Source organism: Meles meles, chromosome 13 (genome assembly GCF_922984935.1).
Source record: "Meles meles chromosome 13, mMelMel3.1 paternal haplotype, whole genome shotgun sequence".
Taxonomy (NCBI): Eukaryota; Metazoa; Chordata; class Mammalia; order Carnivora; family Mustelidae; genus Meles; species Meles meles.
Window position 1 is genome coordinate 48,628,922 of NC_060078.1, and position 20,212 is coordinate 48,649,133.

The window sequence follows — 20,212 nt, forward strand, 5'->3', positions numbered from 1 at the left end:
TTTGTAAAAGATAACTGCAATCACCTCGTACTCACAGAACACTTTGTGGATATTCTTTTGGATGGAACTGTTGTCAGCGAGACTATCTTCTGTGACTTGCACTCAAATGCAAGGCCAGAAGGGAGGCAAAGTTCAAGCTTGAGGAAATAAAAAATAGGCATATCAAGTGATTCTTCCAAAAGCTGTGATTTTAGGGGTTGTCTATATCATTAAAACCATTTCCCAGGAACAGAATAAACAGAAGATAGTAGTATGCAAAATAATCCATTTTGTTTTATTTTTATGGATAACTGTCATTAATACAGCAGGAACTGGTATGATTATAAAAGATACAAAAAAAAAAATCAGAAGAATGTTAGCATTCAATAGAAATTAAAACCTGAGCTGAAGGCTGATAAGAAAGTCTGACACTTGGCACTGTTCTGATGAAAGTGAAGAAACATGTATGCTAGACTCCATAAGTAATTCATATGAACTCAGAGAAAGTTAGCTTACATTTCAAAATCTACACATGGAACTACAAATGCACCAACATTTGAATTAAATGACTTTCGCTACTGGTTTAAACATTTGTTTAAGATAACCAGTGTTACCTAAAACTCTCAAAGGGGGAAAGCAGGGAAGCGTGTAAATTGTAGATTTCTAATTAACAAGCTGAGGTGTGTTGGTGTATGGTTTAATTATTTATTCATGTAGATCTAAAAGGCTAGCTCATTTTGTCAGAGCATAAGAGAATGTCAAAAGACAAAGGCATGGGGATGGATCAACACAACTCCACCCCAACTTCTGGAAAACAAGAGACAGTCTAACACCACTTCAAACAACCATGCTTCTAAGAGTAGACTTGCAGTCTAATTCAGTTCTCACTTTGGCTTCTAGAATATCTCTAAGAATTTAGTGGAAAAGAGGGAAATTCAATTCTTTAATTAATAAGTGTCCATTAGCAGAAGGGGAAACAAAACAAAAAAAGCCAACGAGGGATGGGCTTTGTTGATTAAAGATCTGTGAACATGAATACATGTTAATATGTTGAGTCTTGAGTCATACTTACAAACCAATGGTTAATATACTACAAAACTTTACAAACATAAAATCTCCTCATCAGTTGCAGAACTTCCAACCTAATGGCATTAACTTCTCCCTTTTAACTACTCCTTCCACAGAAAGTCCTAAAGCTGAGGAGTCATCAGAATACCTATACTTTTACATGTGTCATCAAAACATGGTTGTTTTTGTCAAAATGATGCAGGAAGCAATATCATATGAGGTCAAGGATCTTATATTCTCTTAAAACATAGTTTCAGTTTTTTGTATTCCAAGTTACAGTAAAAAAAAAAAAAAAAAAAAAAAGATGAGAACAGTTGGACTCATAGTTTCTTTCAGCCCAATGTCATTACAATGTCTCCATGCTAGGAAAGGATATAGTATTTAAGAGCTCTATTACAAAATATCTCCAGTTCTAAAAGAGAGAGCTTTTATTTATTTATTTTTAAAGGCTGAAGCAGCCCCCTTTCCTTAGCGGAGACCAGCCACTGACTTCCTACCTGTACCAGCTTTCCAGGATGACACCAAGTGAGTTTTTGATCTAATATTTTTGCCCCGGGTTTTACGAGGTTTCTCTTCTTTGTGCACCTTCATGTGCTGCCTAAGATGAGAGCTCTGGCTGAAGCATTTGCCACATTCACTGCACTGGTAGGGCTTCTCCCCTGTGTGGGTTCTCTGATGCTGAATAAGGTGGGAACTCTGGCTGAAACATCGGCCACACTCATCACACTGATAGGGTTTTTCTCCAGTATGAATTCTCTGGTGCTGAATGAGATTTGAGCTCTGTTTAAACCTTTCTCCACACTCATCACATTTATAGGGTTTTTCCCCGGTATGGATCCGCCGATGCTGAATGAGGTTAGAGCTCTGAAAGAAACTTTTCCCACAATCGGCACATTTATGGGATTTCTTTCCAGTGTGAATCTTTTGGTGTTGAAAAAGAGTTGAGCTCTGACTGAAACTCTTTTCACATTCAGTACATTTATAAGGTTTCTCATCCAGGCTTCTTCTCAGTCTACTCAAGCTTGAGTCAAATCGAACGGTCATTCCCCATCTTTGCCGTTGCCGGCCTGTTTTGCGTGAGTTTTCATAGGCTTTTCCTTGGCTCGAGCTCCGAGAAATACTTCCCTTTGGTTTTCCTAACCGCATGGTGATGAGCCAAATATATTCTTAAGAGTCTGCTCTCTTCTTCTGAACTGAAGTTTCACTTCCTAGAGCTACGGAGCTCAATTTTCTGTGTAAAAGAAAAAAATAAAAGCCAAAGTAGATCACTCTCTATTGTTATTATTCAACTTGAACCCAATTATTCAATCTTCAACCCACGGTAACTGCATCCCTGTGTAAACTAAAAATGTATCTGATACATATGAAAACAAGAACAATTCTGGGGGGGGGAATACTTGCAAAATAATTCTAATAATTCCCAGGGTTTCAATTTAATAAATATCCCCAAATTTTGACCAAATTTACCTATGGAGTTTTTGTCTGTCAGGACAGGATAGAAGTGATAAATGGGAAATATAAATTTTTATTAGGCATTATCAAATGAGTACATAACTGAAGGATTAAAAGGTGGAGACACCATAATATCCTAAGAAGAAATAACTCTGAAAGACAATCAAAATTTGGGGATTAGACTATCATTAAATTTTAATATTTACTTCCATGTTAAAATTCTACTTACTTACTGGTGACTATTTAAGTCATCCAAATTAGAAAGAGATGACAAATTATACTACTTTATTAATTAATTTTGTTTATCCTTTCTTGTTTCACCATTCTACTGTCATAGCATGGATATGACTTGGCTCTAACTTTGTAGCATTGTTTTGAAAGTAGGAACTACCCTATAAGGAATGACAACTTTCCATGAGTCAGTTTGGTAATACTGGATGAGAAAAACGTAAATGAAAAGATGCCTTATTGTATTTTTTTCCCCTTTAGATTCTAATGACCCAAGAAAGAGGACAATTCTTTGAAAATGTGAAATAAGTAAATTGTTTCTGGAGAAGAAAAAAATTCAGAAGAATTTTTACTGGAAAATAGAATGAAACTGAGTAGAAACAAAGGGTGGTGAGTAGAACACAAGAAAATAAGCTGACATGCAAAAACAGAAGTTTTAAAATACTCAAATGCTGCAAAATTCAAATAAAATAATTTCATTTATTTATTTATAAGGTTATTTAAAATAATGGCCATAAACAAATAAGTCATAAACTCTAAACAGGTGACAATGTGGGATAAGCTAGGTTGAGAAAGTAATGAAATGACTGAAACTATTTTTCATATCTTGTGTCAGGAAATAGACTTTAAAATGGGAATAATTACCCTGAGTCTTTGCATAAAAGCTTATAAAGCAAATAACTGAAAATACAAATGACATCATTGTTCTTGCCTTTCCTTCATCTTTTTATGTAATTCAGACTCCAGGCATGGTAGTACTGAGGACTTTATTTGGATATTTAATAATTATCTCTGTTGTAATTACAGTTAAGTATCAGAAAGAGCAAACTGAATATAATACCAATCACCGAAGGAGCTCCACTCATTAACTTTGATCAATATTTTCAGAGTATCTATTACAGAATATTTACCTATTTACAGAATATCTGTTTCAAGGAGACATTTGTTAGGTACATAGCGTTGATGTTCAAAACACAGCTATAATGGGAAGTACGCACTGAAAAAAATTTATTTTTTCATGCTGTAGAAGTCAGATCTGATAGGAAACTCTGAGACTATGCAATCCACCTAGAACACTACAGTGAAGAAATCATATTGAGAGGTAGGTACGCCAGACACTGTTCTATAACCTTTAACTCTCACAGCAGCTTTATGCGATGCTTTCCACTTTACAGCTAAGAAAAGGCAGGCCGACTTTGGCCAGGTCCCCAACCCCTAGCAGCCTGATTCTAGAGCCTGTCCTCTTAGTGGTCGAACTGATGTCCAGCGCCCAGACCGGTGCTCAGCATAATTCCTCCGCAGGTGCGGATATTACGGTAAACCTGAGCGATGGAGCTGCAGTCGTGCGAACGCGCATACCCGGAATGGACCTGCTTTTTCTCCTACATAAAACCGGGAGGACAACAAAACTGCGACACCGTCGCGGTGTCAGAGATGTAAAGGAGTCCGTATCTGCGGCTCGCTCCTAACAGCCCTGTACTACCCCAGCATCCGATCCAAGGATTTAGTCCTGAAAAGCGCCGGCGATAGCCGTCGTGGGGACTGCGGCCCGAACCACAGGCGCTCCCATGCAGGCCTCCGCCCTCCCCAGGCCTCCGCCGGCCGCTCCTCGCAGGCCAGGCCCGCCCAGCTCCCTCCGCCCTCACCCCCGCCCGGCGCCGAGCCTTCCTAGCGGACCCGGGTCTGCGCCGCCCGGCGGCTGCTAAGCGACGCCTGAGCCGCCTCCGAGCACGGGGCCGCGCACCCCCAGCCCACTCACCGCTCAGCGGGCCGCCCGCCGCCACCCTGGCTCGCTTGCTAGCTGGGCGCCCCTCGCGCCGCCGGAAGTGCGGGCCTTGCCGTCAGTCTGCGCCGCGCGGCCGCTCTAGGAACGTGGCGGGGGCGACCCTCTATGGTGCTGGGCCCACCGGAAAGAAGAACCCTTTGCTTCCTCCAGTTAGTTTTCTTTTCCCGCCATGCTGAAGTCCTCCGGAGGGCCCGAGGAGCGCGAGACCTGTGGCTGGGTCCCTTTGTGTGCGCGCCGTGGCCTCCGGGGTCGGCTGAGTGCAGCCCGGTCAGTGGGGGCTTTTGAAAGGCGGCACCGGCCTGACCAATCCCTAGACCTCATTCTGCCCATAAGTATTGAGCATTTACTAATTGTAAAGTGGTACTCTGGAGATCCGAAATTGTTACTGATACTGTCCCCCGTGCTTTTAAAAGGTGGTTTGTTGTTGTTGTTTTTTAACCAAGTAAATGTCAAGATTTTTTTTAAATTCCAGTATAGTTAACTTACAGTGTTATATTAGTTTCAGGTAAATTTTAAGATCTCAGTTGGCTTTCCTAAGCAATTCGTGAATGGGTAGCATCCCATCTAGGAAGTAAAGATGTTCCAAGGAGTTGTACAAAATGAAAAGTTTTTATAGGAAGGAGGGTAGAACAAAGAGTTATTAGCGAAAGAAAAAAAAATTGTTATATTTTGGTGGGGAGGGAAGGAAAGGCAGTTTTTGTCATAAGGGTGAACTCAATAGTGCCCCTAAGGAACTTTCAAATATTACAAGACCACATTCCTGGGATAGGTTGAAACTGTAACTAAGTCTTGGTTTCCTATGGGCAGAGGCGGGAGGGGTGGGGGCAAATGACTCCATTTTGTGCTTAACTCCTTAATTATCACCAGAAAGCCTCTGGAAGATGGGAATGATCATACTCTATAGATAAGGAAACCAAGTCTTAGAGAAGTTTGCTCAAGTTCCCACAGTGTGTTAAATGGAAGAGCAAGGGTTGGGAGGGCTCTTTTTGGCACCAGAGTCTCCTGATTTTCAGTATAACCCTCATTTCTCTTTAAGCATGATCTCTCCTGGTTCTCCTCTCTTAAAAGCTCCTCCTCCTCCATCAGCCTGGCAGGGGCTAGGTCATCTAACCTCTCCTCCTTTCTCTTTGCCCTCATTCCCCTGTAGAGCTGCTCCAGTCTGATGGCTTTCAATACCATCTGTTTACCTAAAGACTCCTGACTTGATAACTCTAGTCTGACCCTGGGATGCAAACAGTATTAAACTCCAGACCTGTATATATCCAATTGTTTACTCAGCTGCCATTTGCATGTGTGCCAGACATCCTGAACCTATCCTGCACCACAGAGGAATTGCTGACATTCACCCAACCTGTTCCTTCAACAGTCTTCATCCCAGCAATTGATGGCAACTCCTTCTTTCTAGTTGCTCAGGCCAAAAATCTGTCTTTGTGTCTTTTTTCATCACAAATCCAAACCCAATCCAACCCTGAATTCTGGTGTCTCTGTCTTCAAATATATCCTGAATTGAACTGCTTTCAGCACCTTCACTGCTAACCTCCACCAAGCTGAGGCTTCTCTGAGAAACCACCCCACAGGGACCAGTGTGCCCTTGAGCCTAGTTGTATTTGAAGAGCTCGTTCTAAGCAGAAGGGTGTACACACATGACGTGGAAAAGCCCCTTTTTAGCAGGGAGCACTGCTGCTTTTGCAAAGACCACAAGACAGGCCGGTCACAAGTGCAGTAACAGCCCTGGTCCATCTCCCACAAAGGGACCCCGACAATGGCTCTGTCCACCAAGCCCGAGACTTTGCTTTCTGTTTCTTTTGGTTTCCCTGGGAAAGGAAACTCTGGGGATTCCCATTCCTGGGTTTGCAGAAAACATCTCTATTAAAAGCATGGCCAGGAGGGAGCAGAGCCCCACCCTGCATGCTGTGAGTCCAGGGGCAGGTCAACAGCTGGCTTTCTTCCAGGCAATCTCAGCTTGTGGGGCCAAAGTACAGCATGTGTACACGTGCTGTTTTTATACTTAGAACAGTTTGGCTCTGACTGCACTTCCTGCTTGATCATAGTTGAGGGACTGAGGCAGGGGGGGCTGCTGCCCACCCGGGCACCTGGGAAGGATATCCCGCTCCTTCTCCACAGCTGCAGAGTGCCTGCCTCCTGGCCCACGGTGGCACACATTGTGCTTTGCTGGCTCCTTGGCAAATCACCTGGTCAGAAGGTTGATAAGCCTTGTGCTTTGTTTCCCTGGGACTAAAGGACCAGATGTATCTTGGGTGAACACATGGCTTTATTGTGACAGTGGGAAGGCCTTTAATCCATTTTCTGGTAAACATTCCTGCAGGTGGCATATGGTTATCACATGAGAAAAACAAGCTGTTTTGTGGTTTTTTTTTTTGGTTCCTTCTGATGATTTGTTCTGGGCAAACCACCCTGTTTTCCCTGAGTCCAGTCCTTCTTTTGCAATCCTGTTGATTTCATCCTGTGCTTATTATTATTCTCCGGTTCCTGAGACCTGACCTGGGAAGACAGTCCTGTTCTAGGAGAGGACATTCACTCATACGAATCTGTACTTTGTTTTTGGATACTTTTGTTGTCTGAGATACTAGTTAGTGAGGGAGCACATGAGAAATACCGTAAGCTCTATGGAGAGAAGAAGAGAGTTCCCACACAAACCAGCAGGAAGCCACAGAGCTAGCAGAGAAAGTCTGAAGCGGTGGCCGCACAGTGAGCTGAGTTAGCAGCTTTTCAAATTGCCTCTGAAAAACAAACACACTGTTGGTGAAAAGATTGGCTAACTAACCCCTTGGATGACTGTAGAAATGTGCATTTTTCCCTTTCCTGTGCAACTTACTAGTGATTTTTCTTAGCTATGTTTTGATAATGTCTAGTTCAAAAGTGGTATCTATCTAGGCAGGCCTTAAATAATATTGTAACAATTGCCAAAAAAAAAAAAATCCTAAAATGAGAAAAACTATAAAACAAAACCAGCAAGTGCTTTTGGAGGGCCTCTGATGGCTTCCCATGTGCAGGGCCCTGTCTTGCTCCTAAACCAGCAGGTGTTTCTCAGGTTGGAAAGCCACCTACCCCAACCTGGGCTCAGCCTCTAGGCCTCCTTCCAGGGACCTACACCAGCTCTATCATCTGTTGGTCCCCTGACCCTCCTGGATATCTAGCCTGCTTCTCCAGTTGAGGATAACACCAAACACCTCCTAGTGAGATGAACCGTGGCTCCGTCTTTGTCCCTCCTGAACTGAGCACAAGCCTGGCACAATTACTCCTGAACAGTGGATTGGCAGTTGAACTAGACCTGAGCTTGTAACTATGGATTGAGGAGTAAAACAGCCTGGAGAAGGCTGTTTGATTTGTTTTCTACCCTCCCTGAGGTACTACTGCTGTCCCATCGGAGCCCCTGCCTGGAAGATTCCTATGGTCCTCCTGATGCTGAGATTCTGTGAATCAGGGCGATTCGATTGTTCACCCTCCAGGCCGCCCACAGACCCCCACAAGTGATTCTTCCTCTGTGCCTTTTGGGTGCCTTTGTCCTCAGGCCCACACTAGTCCTCAGGCTATGCACTGAAATGAATGAGTCACATTGGGGTCCAGAGCACCAGGATGTGGCTCAGCTTTGGCTCTTTTGCCAAATTTGGCCACACATATTGTAGGATCAAAGTTTCAGAGGTTAGATCTGGGAGTCAGGATAGACACATACACAGAAAGAAGGCTTGGTCCGAATTCCTTCAGTTCAGTACAGTGCACCTTTATTGAGCACCTAGGAAACTAGGAAAGGAAGGGAGAGCAGAGATGACAGATACGGCAGGTCGTCTCCCTAGGGCACTTCTGGGTGTCTCCATGATGATGGAGCTAGGCCGGGGAAGTCCTGGCATGAAGCTCACCTGGAACTGTGAGTCCACACAGCGTGGCTGTTCCCAGACTCTGCTCTTTCTGGGTGGCAAGAAGGAGCCAGTGCATGGAGCAGAGCTAGACTGTCTCTTTTATTTGGAAGACTTTATAGTTCTTTCCTTTAAATCCACTATCCACAGGCCCCAGTGGGAAAAGAATACGGTCTTTAACTTGCTCTGTTTTGGACAAACACTTCACATGACCAATGTAAACTGTTGCATAGTTTTGCAAAGGCCTTCCAGTTCATTCCAGAAATTCTCCATCAGCTGACAAATCCAAATTGTTCTGCCCTCAGGGAATTCAAAGCCCTTTCTCCTCAAATAGACATTTCTCCTCATTGTGCCCCTTTGATGGGAAGTGTAGAGAGTGAAGGAATAAGTCCAGAAAGGGCAGGAGGCACGCAGGCATCCACGGGACAGTGGTGATGGGGACTAAGCATTGCCTTCCTGAGCCACTGCCTGAGACCTGGACTCTGCTGCACAAGGGCTGACCTCCTTCCAGTGCCATGGGGGCCACCTCCTTTATGGGATCAAAGCACCTTGTTTCCTGCAGCAAGCTCCTTATAAGAATTCTTCTGGTCCCAAGAAGAAGTTAAAAGCCAGTGCTTCGGAGAGAGGATGGGATGCTCATGGACTTGTCCAGGGTCTGAGCTCTGCTGCCAGCGTGCTAGGCTGTGTAATGCTCAGAGGGTGGCATCGAAGTCTTGGAGGCCAGGATTGCTACAGGGAAGCGAAGACCAGAAGCAAGGCACATTCCCTATCTGCTGGCAGCCCCTGCTTTTCCCAGCAGAGCCTTGAGCAGCAGCATGAGGTGAAGACAGACAGGGATCTCATGGTTCATGTGGATGAAGAGGTCAGGGGCTTGTGGCCAGGCAGAAACTCTGGGTCTAGGCCCTGGGAAAGCAAATAGAGCACACACCCCATGGGCTCGATCACATACTACTCTCCTGAGCAAGAGAGGGGTGGCAGGAATAGGACTGGCCATGCCATCCAGCCACATCATGTGGCCAGTGCCCCAGCTTCAGGGCTGCGTACTGCCTGGGCAAGCCTCAGACATAGACCGCACCGAGCAAAGTCGTGGCTCCTCAGGTCCTGGCTCTGGGCCCCGTGAGTGCTCAGCTTGGAGCCAAGAGCCAGGGACATGGTACACATGGCACTGAGGCAGACAGACACGTAGAAGCGCAGGGGCTGAAATTCCTCAGTCAGGGCCTGGCCACCCGCATGCAGGTGCACTGGCTGTGGGGGGCTTCAGAAGAGGCCGCTGCTAGCTGGCTACTTGGCCTCCACCAGCTGCTCCAGGCGCTGCAGCATCGTCAGACGCAGGGCTTGGAACCTGGAGGGAGACACAGCCAAGAGGCCTCACCGACACAGGAGGACACAAGGAGATGGGGACAGAGCAAGGGAGCGCACGGATAGCTCGGCCAGTAGACCTGAGGCTGCTCAGCGGCCACCATCTCTCCTCCGCTGAGGCTAGGGAAGAAGAGCCAGGCTCACGTCTTGCCAAACCAGCGGCTTAGAGGAGCCCGCACACAGGGCTGCAGATGCTGGCAAGCTTCAAACGCAGAATGTGCTGTTTCTATTCCAGGGATTCTCTACTATAAGACAGAGTGTGCTCGAGGGGACAGGGTGGCAGAGTGGGGATCAGGAAGCCTGCATTCAGGCCCAGTCTCGTCAGTGAACTGTGCTGCAACCTTCTGCACCTCAGGCCTCGGTTTCATCTCTGTGCTCTGACTGCACTAGCCAGGTGACCCCCCACGTCCCCTTCTAGCTCCCAGACTTACAGAAGACTGCATGGTGGACTGTCCTCTCTGACCAGGTGTCTCTGTTGACCTCCTGAAAGGGGCCTCACTACACAGATGGAAGGCTGGGGTGAGGGTTGGGGGAAAGGCTGTGGCATTCCAAAACTCATTCAGCCAGACACCGGAATCCAAACCAGTCCCCCAACTGCAGGTCCTCTCACCATGAGCAGACTGCCTCCTTCCCTTCCTAAGGAGGACCCAGAACCTGGCCCTGGCTGAGTGGCCCACATGTTCCCCCACCCCCACCCCATCTTTCACTCTACAGAGGAACAGACCAATTATTGGCAGGTGCAACTTGGCTAGCCTCACGCAGCCAGGCCCTGATGTAGCTTCCCCAGGAGACCGCAGGTGACACCTGCTCACCTTTCCATTGAACAGGTCCCCTGCACCTGAAAACACCAGCTGGTACAGAAGGTTCCAGCAGTCACCGTTCTTTGGCAGGCTCAAAATTCCCACTAGCAGGAAAGGCCCAGACCTGGTGGAATATGCCCCGAGCAGGCCCTCTCCTCGGTCACTCCTCCAGGGCTATGTCACCTGTAGAGCTCACGACCCTGGTCCGGCGCCCACCCCTGCTCCTGCCTGACTCTCCCAAGCTGTTTCAACAGCAGCGCCCCTCCCGAGCTGGCGAGGTGCTGAAGCCAAAGGGGTGGTTTGGTCTGCCTTCTGCCCTTTCCACAGGCTACCACCCCAGCTTGCCCTCACTACAGAGAAGGGAGCCAGCGGGCGGTGCTGGGCAGCCAGGGTGGGCAGGCCTCCCTACTTTGGGCCAGCGCCATGCCCTGGAGGGGAGAGCTCGCCCAGCCCCAGCCTGGGGGCTTTGCCCTGCACACTTGACCCACGACTGGCTCTTTATGTGCTGCTTACTTCATGGTCAGTTTGATTATTTCTCTTTCCTCCTCTTCTTTTAATTTTTCAACAAAACTGTCCAGCACCGGCATTTCAAATTTAATGTACTGAGCGACCTAGAAAATCCAAGAACATTTTAATGTGCTTTAAATTAGAAGCCAAAAATGTGTTTTCTTTTCCTCAGGGTCTCCACAGCTGCCGATTTAGCTCTGTCTTCTAGCCTAGGAAGGGGCTACCCGTCTCCCCACTCACCCCCGGCACTCAGTCTGTACTAGGACGGAGAACAGAGAGGCCCATGTTCATTGCACAGCCTATTATCCCTGGGAGGAAAAATGAAGCTGGATATTAGGAAAAGTATTCAACAGAGAGTAGAACCACACTGGGGGCTCTCCAGGGCGGGGGAGCAGAGCACTGGGAACGCCCCCGTTTCTAACCATGGAACAAAGCTGCGCTAGTCTGTGAGTGGTCCAAGGGATACAGGGTCACTGACCTTCACCTTGGCCCAAACCCTATAGGCCTTTTCTGTGCAAGAGAGCTCTGCAGCATGCTCTTTCCTAGACCAGGACGCAGGCTGCAATGGGCCTTAGGCACCTTCCACAGGCCCCGGTATCTGTAGGCCCCGAATAAGGAGCCCCTGTGAGAGTCTTTAGTGTAATGACAACTAAACACACTCTAACGAAGGAAAAGTTTCTGCCTGCCTGAGGGGGGAAGCTCAGGCAATGGTTTTTGAGGACTCAACTTCCTTTTTCCCCTAAGCCAGCAGATGGAGTTGGTGGTCACTGACAGGAGGAGGGAGGGCTGGAGCCATCACTGTGCTGGGCTCGGGGACCTTTGGGACAGCTGGGTGAGACGTCACTGCAGAGGGTTCTGGCCAAGCGCATCTTCAGAGCCCTTGGGAGTCCCCCATGCTGTCATGCGGCCCCTCCCTCAGGAGCAGGTCTCCCTGAACCTCAGCCCCGACTCACATCGTGGGGAACTTCCTCGCCCAGGTCAGCTTCCATCAGGAATATCCTGGCGATCTTCTCACATGGCCCATGCAGGATTCTGGAAATCAGTGGATACTCACAGTCTTTTAATTTTGTTCTCTCTGAAAAAGAAGGTCATTTACAAAATTCATGGGGCATTAGGATTGCCCCTCTTTGTTCTGGGGTGGGAATGTGGTAGAAAAATGGAGGTCCAAGGGGCCGGGAACTTTTTCCAGACCTTGAAGAGAAGGTTGTCCTGAATGATGTGTGATTGTGGCATTCAGCAAACACAGTCAGAACAGGAGCCCAGGGAGTAGGAGAGAGGGGAGCGTGGATACAGGGAGGCCAGGCTGCTCAGTTACAATGGAGCAGAACCCTGCACAGAGGGACATGTGGGTCCTGCAACCATTTGCAGGGGGTGAGGGGTTTCATTTCCAGCTCACAGCCCCTGATGTGTACCCCAACCTCTCTCAACTGAGTGAGATCAAAGACAGTGGCCTCCCTTGTGTTTTTGGCAGGATTCTGTAAGGGGCAGAGAGTGTGCTTGGGTTTGGGGCTGGCAGAGCATTCACAGTGGCCGTGAGAGAAGGAGTGTGGTCAGTGAGCTTGCCACATGGACAGAGACTTTGGTGTTTATGATCTGAAAGCACAGGCAGACACTTACCCCCAGACTCATGAACAATGTAGAGCGCAAACTCACTGGGGCCATTTTCCACCTGTGTAGGCAAGAACAGGAAGTCAGACCAGGGCTTTATGAGACAAGACAGGAAGGAATCCCTGGCAGGAACCAGACCCCCAGCACCACATGCACAAGTCCCCGAGGATCCTCCCCTCTCTCTCTGCTTAAGATCCCAGAGATGCAGTGTCAGCAGAGGAGACGTTGCTAGACCTTCTACCCAGGAACCACAGGCAGCTTCCCCAGCCTTTGCTAGCTCCCCCAACAAGAGAGCAAACCACCAGCCTCCCAGGGCAAGGCCGCTTGCTCACGGCCAGACTTACTCGGAACTTGTTCAGCAGCAGGGTGAGCACATGCACGGTTGTCATGGTGCTGTTGACCCTCACGTTGGTCACTGACCCATAGGCAGGAGTAAACACTGAGGTCTGCAGAGGGATGTGGGCCATTTAGGGCAGGGCCAGAGGGACACGGAGCTGACATCACACAGGGTCTGGGCACACTGTCAGCCAAATGGTCTGAGGCCGCAGGTGAACCTGGGCTCTGGAAGCACCTGTGCCTGTCCAGTACAGATTCACACACAGCTGTGCCCACATCTGGAGCACTTGGGGAAGCTGCAGCAACTCCTGTCTTACAGAGGCCTGTAAGAGGGATGCCTCCAAAGCTATGAGGGCCTGCTCTTTGACCCTAGCATCCAGTCCCATGGAAGTACTTTCCAGTCTCCTTCTCACTCTTTCTTTGGCTCATATTGCCGAGTGTCTGTTGATTCTAAGACCAAAAGTTCTGGAATCTATCCACTCCTCCGCATTCTTCCAGCAGTAGAGGTTCTCAGTTCACACTGCATCAGCATTCCACCTCTCCCCTCTCAATCTCAGCACTTTCCACCCATTCTCCATGCTGCTGCCCCAAGGAACAATCTTTTAAACTCCAAGAACTCCAAGTGTGTTCTGGACCAGCTGCATTAGCACAGTCTTGGCTCCCAGCCCCAGATTCCTGAACCAGAATCTGCATTTTGAGGAAACCCCCAGGTGATACTCTCTGTACAGTGTGATTTGAGAAGCACTGTCTTCTGGCATAGTTCTAGTTAGAAGTATCTGAAGGCTTCCCATAGCCTAAACAATACCCTTGCTTCCTCCTCTCACTGTTCGCACACATGATATGATGATTCTCTCCCTCGTGCCCTGTGGTCCAGCCACACAAGCTCTTCATGGTTTGGGGGACCCATTATAGTCCTGCAGGTACCTTGCCTTTCCACGTGAGACACCATATATACAGGCAACCAGGGCACCGTCTGAAGCTTAATAAGTCGTCACAGAGCACGAGCCAAGTTACAGACCTGCCAAGCATTTCACCTAAAACCTTTGATTTAATCCTTACAACAGTTTTTTGAAGTACCTGTCATTACTCCTTTTAAGAAAGGACACAGAGCCTTGGAGAGGTCAAGTCACTTAGTCATGGTCATCCATCTAGAAAGGGCAGAGCCATTGGAAACCCCATGCTTTACCCCTGAGGCACTGGGGCCTCCCTGTGAATCTCACTTCCCTGAGGTGAGCTCTTCCTCACTTTCCAAAACTAAATTCAAATTTATACATTCCTCCTCTATGGTCCTAGCTCTGTTTTCCCTGGGATGCAACTAGGGCTCAGGAATAAGAATGACTTGTTCAGTGTCCGCAAGAACCAGAGTCAGACTCAAACCCAGACCTGCTTCCTCCATAGCTGACGTGCAGGGTGACTCTGTGTTACACAGAAAGCCAGACGAGGCTTTCAGTCCCCAAGAAATATGGAATAGAGGAGTCAGGCTATTTCAAGAAGAAAGGTCTTGTCAACAAGACATTATTAGTGTTTCTTCTGCCTGGAGCCTTTTCTCAAGATGATACTGACCAGCTCCAACTAGAAACAAAGGTCCCATGGCTGCTTTGCCATCTCTAACCATAATGGTTTCTCTCTGATAGAACATATTTGAATCTAACAGCCCAGGACAAAGCAATGGGACAGGTACCAAGTTTTACTGAGTCTGGAAATCATGCCAACACTACTGTGAATCAGAATACTTTTGGAAAATGATTGAGTGAGGTAACAGTGTGCAATTCTAAGAAATAAAATCCAGAATAACAACCTCAGGAAGTTAATTATAGGTAATTATTTTTTACTTCTTGCCTGTGATTCAAGTACACACTGTTACCTGATTTCCTAGGACACTGATTCCGAATAGATTACAAGGAAGAGAGAGAAGGAGCCTCTTACCCAGGCCAGAGATGGGACCCAACTGTCCAACACACCTAAGATACTAGTTTGCCTGGAAGAATGAACCCATCTTCTGTAGGTAAATCTGTAATGGGGAGAAAAAGCCACCCAGACTGGAGTCCAGGCTAGTGTGTTGAGTGTGGAGCTGGCTGAGGAGCCCTTCTTGCCATCATGGCTCCCACAGACATGAAAGGCTGTGACAAAAGCCCTCATTGTTCATTTCTGTTCATTTCAAAGGCTACAGAGTCCTCAGACATTGCCATGTCTCGGGGCATTTGCAATGACTACAAAAGGTTGAATGTGCTTAGAGAGGAATGATTCCTTTGGGGGGGAGGAATGTGCTGGAGATAAACCCCACTATTTGTTACCTTGAGTCGTGGATCAAAAGCTTTCTTTTTTAGGATCCTAGAACTATGAAGAGGCTAACTTCATGCAAATATTCTTTTAAAAGTTTTTAATAATTCTTCAAAACAGCCTATATAGAGCTAGTATACTTACTGAACACTTTACAGACTAAACCCATTTGGAACAAGATTTAAGGAATATCTAGGTCAGATTGTGGGTCCTTTGGCTAATCTAAATCATTCTTAATCTCTGCTTCATTTCAACCCTGCACCCTTTCGGGAAACTACTCTCAAATAGTCCTGGGATTCCCTGCACTTAGCAAAGATAATGTAGTGTCACCCATGAACACACATTGCAAACCCAGACCAGAGTGGGGTGGGGGTGGTCCTCTTAGTAAGGCAGAGTCCCTTCTGCCTCCTTGTTGGATCCTTCACCCCAAAGTCCAGGGTCCCCCCAGAGCACTTGAATGGCTCCTGGCAGACCTAACCTGTGTAACTGTTCCTCAGGTCTGACCCTGGGAGCTGCCTTTGCCAGCACCCTCCCCCTCCCATGAGTCATCACCTATCAAGACAGGCAGCTGCTTCAACTGGAAACCTCTGCTTCCATTTCCCAGCGCTGCAGGAAACTGTGGCCCAGTTACAGGACGCTCCCTCCAGAGCCTCACCCAACCGCCACTCATGCCATTTATAGAAACAATCAACTTCTCCTTTTACAGTTGGGTTTGTTTAGGGACTGATGTCATCTGGGGAAGGAGATCTTTTCCTCAGGTCAGTACAATACATGCTTGGACAAAAGGCTAAGTGCTGGGAACCAGGAGCAGTGTGGGTTCTCTGGCGCCCAGAAACACGTGCCCCTGGGCACACCTCAATCCAGAGCTTCTTGACCCAGGGAGAAAGCCAGCAGCACATCACGTTCCCGTGAAACTATCAATCGAGCTTGGGTGGAAATCTCAGAGAAAACTGTCTAGTTAGACATAAATATGGCATTACTTTCCAAAAATCCACACAACTTGGGGAAATGGATTGACAGTGAGTATATGGTAAAAGCAAAAACAAAAACAAAAGTAAAAACAAAAAACAAAAGCCCCCAAAACAGGCTTTGGGGTGACCAGCTGGAATGTGTTGGTTCGTTCTTCCTTCCTTCCTTCCTTTGTTCTCTCTCTCTCTTTCTTTTGACTGTTATTTTGATGTCATTTTGGGAAAGCTATTTCTCCTCCCGAGCCCATTTATTGGTGACGACGCAGCTGTGACCACACCAGCACACAGGGCCACGGCGAGGGGGGAACCTCTGACAAGTCTCTGGTGGGGCCTGGCCATCGGAAGGCCCAGCAGTGCTTGGGGCCCCCTCCCTGTGGCCTCAGCTTCAGGGCCCAGGGGGGAGGTTGGGCAGGAACATCACCTTGTGGTTGTAAAAGTGCCCGTTGATGGAGAAGCGATGTCGCCGGATCCTCTGGGCCTCGCCAGGCGCACGCGCCCGGGGCCTCCTGTGAATCACGCAGGCTGCGTCACTCTTGGTCCGCATCAACTGGGGGGTCTCCTCGTCCTCCTCCAGGGGCTCTGTAGTGAAGAACGGGTGAGAAGGTCAGTCCGGGGAGGAGCACAGGGGCCTGAGAACTGCTGAGCTGTAGCGGTCCCGCGGGAGGTGGGACTTGGTTCCCTGGAGCTCTGTGGTGACGCCATGTCGCAGGGGAGGGTAACGTCACTGCTGTTTCCGTGACAGAGCTTGGGGGATGCCCACCTTGCAGACAGGAAAGGGGACCCCCAGATAGCATCACCTGTGTCGCCATGGCCTGGGCCTCCATCTCTGGGTGCCCAGGGCAGGTCTTGGGCAGCCCCACACCGACCTCTGAGCCCCCACTGAGTGGGAGGGGAGGACACAAAGAGGTCCGATGAGCAGTCTGGATTCCAGAGTGTGAGGGAGATGTGTCCCAGAGGCCCTGCCTGCTGCTGCTGTTCCCTCCTCTCCAAACAGCAGGGGACTCAGGCAAATCATGCCAAAGTCACCTCTGCCAGCCTCTTTCCTTTTCTGTAAGTGAGGAGCTGAGGAAAGGCCTTGGACTGAGGTGGTTATTTAGCAAGTGAGGAGGTGTTAGCAAGGATTTAGCAAGATAAATAAGGCCTCTCTGTGCTCCTTCTGGCAGCTGGTCTTCCTTTTTTTTCTTTCTTTCTTTTTTTTTTTTTTTTTAAGAGTAGGGGGAGTGAAGGGAGAAGGGGCAGAGGGAGAGGGAGAGACAAAGAACCCCTAGCTGTCTCCACGCCCAGACAGGAGCCCACCTCGGAGCTCAGGCTCACAGCCCTGAGATCACGACCCAAGCCAACATCAAGTGTTGGACACTTTAACCCACTGCGCCAGCCAGGTGCCCCAACACAAAGCTGTCCTTCAGAGATGGTGGTCATGAGCCAAGCCCCTCCTCTGCTACCCTAGTGAGCAAGAGGTGTTCCCAGGTAGCCTGAGGCCCCGCTTACCTGAGCTGTCTCGGGAACTCTCAGCCCCGTGTGCAGTCTGAGCACTCGGCTCCTGGGCAGGGACCCTGCCATCCTGAAGAAGTGGCTCCTTTCTGAAAAGACAGTCAAGGTGCTCAGAGAGCTGCTGAGAGAGAAGAGCAGCTCAGGTCCCAAAGAAGAGGCCGCCTGCCTCTGTGGACGGGACACAGGCAGAAGCAGGGCTGGCCGAGGTAAGGCTCTACTTCACACCAAGTTAATGTAAAATAGTAAAAGAAAAGCAAAGACTTGCCACGGTATCTGCTGGAAGGAGAGGGAGTGTGTCCTGCAGCCCTGAGAGGTCTTGTCCCCGCTGCACAGACACAGGGACTAGCTGTGTGCCCATGGACTCCTGGGCACCAGGCTGAGGGAGATGGTGTCTGCGGCCAAGTGGTGAGTGGGCTCTCCGGGCTTCCCTCAGGCCCAAAGGAGAGTCTTGAGGGGCCAACCTCGGGCCTCTGGGCTAGGCAGAGTCCAAGCCAGGGAAGCTGGTGCCTGGCTGGAGAAGGGGATGCCTCACAGCTACTTCCTCACAGCATAAGGGAGCCGGGGAGGGGCAGGCAAAGAGCAGAACCCAGGCCCAGAGGCCTCTGAGGGTCCTCCTGTCGGTTCCCATGGCTGCTTTTACCCTGGGGGGTGGGACTCACGAGTCACACTTGTCGCCTTTCTACGAAGCCCATCCAGACATTATACTCTAAGTCTGTATGGGGTGTCAAGGTGCTAAGTGCCCTCAGGATAGCAACTCTGCTTGAATTTCTGAAAGGGAAATGGTTTTGAATTTTTGCCTCTTGGAAGGATTCATTACATGCAAAAGCAAGCAAAACTCAGCAACTAACTGCCCTTTATTGGGGGGGGAGGGGGAGAGAAGGGGCAGATGTTCATTAAGTTGTAAGGTAGGAAACGGTTTCATCATGACTGAAACATATTTCTGATGTTAAAATAAACCTGATATTAAGCTCTAATAAATTTATAAAAACAAATTCTGATACTGAAATGAAAGTAGAGCCATATGAGGTTAAATTTGTGTGAATTTTTAAGGTAGAACAGGAGATGCTAAGAAGTGTTTGTTTTGCCCAGGATGTTGGAAGCCCCTGCCCACGCATAGCTCCTCTCCTTGCAGATAAGGCAGCTCCTGTGAATGTATGAGGAAACACAGCTGGAGGCAAGGGGAGTCTGGAAAATTCTCCAAGAGCGAGATGGTTTGGTCATCATCTAGAAAAACCACTATTGGCAGGTGAGGCCGCGGGCTCAGGCAATCACAGGGTGACAAGGATAAGGCTGGCTTGTGCTCTCATGTACCCCATTCGGGAGCAGGTCTTTGCCCTGAGATAGAGGACACCACCCCGCAGACAGCCTAAACAGTATACTTGGGTTGAACCGGTGTCAAGGACGACACCCGGCCCTGCCTCCACCATCTGAACACTCACAGGGGGCAGCCAGGCTGTCCGGATGTCCAGGAGGCTGAGGAGAGGTGCACGCGCTCCCTGTCGTCCTGTATCTGGAGCCGGATAGGCCGCCTCAGGCCCCAGGCAATGTTGAGAAGCCCCTCGATGATCAGAGCACCTTCTTCCTATGGGAAACCCACACAGTTTAGCCTCTTTCCCCGGAGCAGCCCTCCACAGAGGTCACTGCTCACCCTCCCTGAGCCCCCTGAAGGCCCATGGTCTCCCCTGAACCCTCTTGCCGCAAACACAGCTCTCCTCCTTGGGATCCCATCTTCCCCTGGGGGAAGGCACACAAGCCTCTAGGTGCTCCAGGGCGTGAGGCTATGGGCTGACCAGAGGAAGCCTGAGGCGTGCCCTTCCACCACTCTGTTCACGTCTGGTCAGGGGCATGGCCTGGGGCGGAGCAGCTGAGTCAGGCGTCCCACAGGAACCCAGCTGCTATCCAGCAAGCACGTCCACACGGGTGAGGAAACACGTTCCAGAGAAGCATGGCCACATTGACCCTGTGCCGTTTAAGGGTGCCTTCCCATCCCCCTCCCCCAGTGCACCTGGGGAAGGGGCCCTATGGTCACCAAGTTCTATCGCGAATGTGCTGCGGGCCCTGGATTCCATGCCCACCAGAGCAGGGTGGCTGCTCCTCGGGGCTGTGTCTCAGTCTCGCGCTTCTGCCCACGCTGCTCCCAACTGCCCCAGAAACCACTCGAGTGGGCTGGGCCCACCCCGATTTCTGAGCTGCCTTCTTTCCTGATGGCCAGTCTTGCTTTTCTCACCACCTGCCCATTGCCAGCCTCCATGCTCCACTACCGGCATGAACACTCAGAACAGCTACAAGAGCTCCCGTTCTCTGTCCTCAGCGAGTCTTGATTTCCCAGGGTCTGCGGATGGTACAGCTATTGCCCTCCCGCCGAGCCCCGAGGTCCTGACTGACAGAACCCTCCAGAGGCATCCTCAGCCAGTTTCCCCTCCCAAACCTCAGGTCCTTGATTCTGTTTCTGACTTCTTTCAGGCTCCTATCCAT

General features: G+C 49.1%; 2 protein-coding genes across 6 annotated transcripts in view; both read right to left on the bottom strand.

The window, feature by feature from the left end:
* Positions 1-263: 263 nt before the first annotated feature.
* ZNF22 (zinc finger protein 22) lies at positions 264-4,640 on the bottom strand. The gene is made up of 2 exons (XM_046026233.1): positions 4,487-4,640; positions 264-2,278 (listed from the first exon to the last, which is right to left on the bottom strand). The coding sequence occupies exon 2, from the start codon at positions 2,191-2,193 to the stop codon at positions 1,516-1,518; it is 678 nt and encodes a 225-aa protein (XP_045882189.1). The 5' UTR covers positions 2,194-2,278; positions 4,487-4,640; the 3' UTR covers positions 264-1,515.
* A 3,594-nt stretch (positions 4,641-8,234) lies between these two features.
* RASSF4 (Ras association domain family member 4) overlaps positions 8,235-20,212 on the bottom strand; it is a 31,821-nt gene continuing 19,843 nt past the window's right edge. For 4 of the 5 annotated variants that reach the window (XM_046027249.1, XM_046027248.1, XM_046027246.1 and 1 more), the window contains 8 exons: positions 19,177-19,319; positions 17,735-17,826; positions 16,668-16,825; positions 13,007-13,108; positions 12,672-12,723; positions 12,008-12,129; positions 11,061-11,158; positions 8,235-9,730 (listed from right to left, as the gene is read on the bottom strand). In XM_046027249.1, coding sequence (XP_045883205.1) covers positions 9,670-9,730; positions 11,061-11,158; positions 12,008-12,129; positions 12,672-12,723; positions 13,007-13,108; positions 16,668-16,825; positions 17,735-17,826; positions 19,177-19,319 — 828 coding nt within the window. In that variant the 3' untranslated portion in view covers positions 8,235-9,669. The remainder of the gene's footprint in view (positions 9,731-11,060; positions 11,159-12,007; positions 12,130-12,671; positions 12,724-13,006; positions 13,109-16,667; positions 16,826-17,734; positions 17,827-19,176; positions 19,320-20,212) is intronic. The other variant, XM_046027250.1, reaches the window with a different exon arrangement.

Excerpts from the sequence above, each read along its gene's own strand:
- ZNF22 (XM_046026233.1), bottom strand. The coding sequence starts at position 2,193 with ATGCGGTTAGGAAAACCAAAGGGAAGTATTTCTCGGAGCTCGAGCCAA.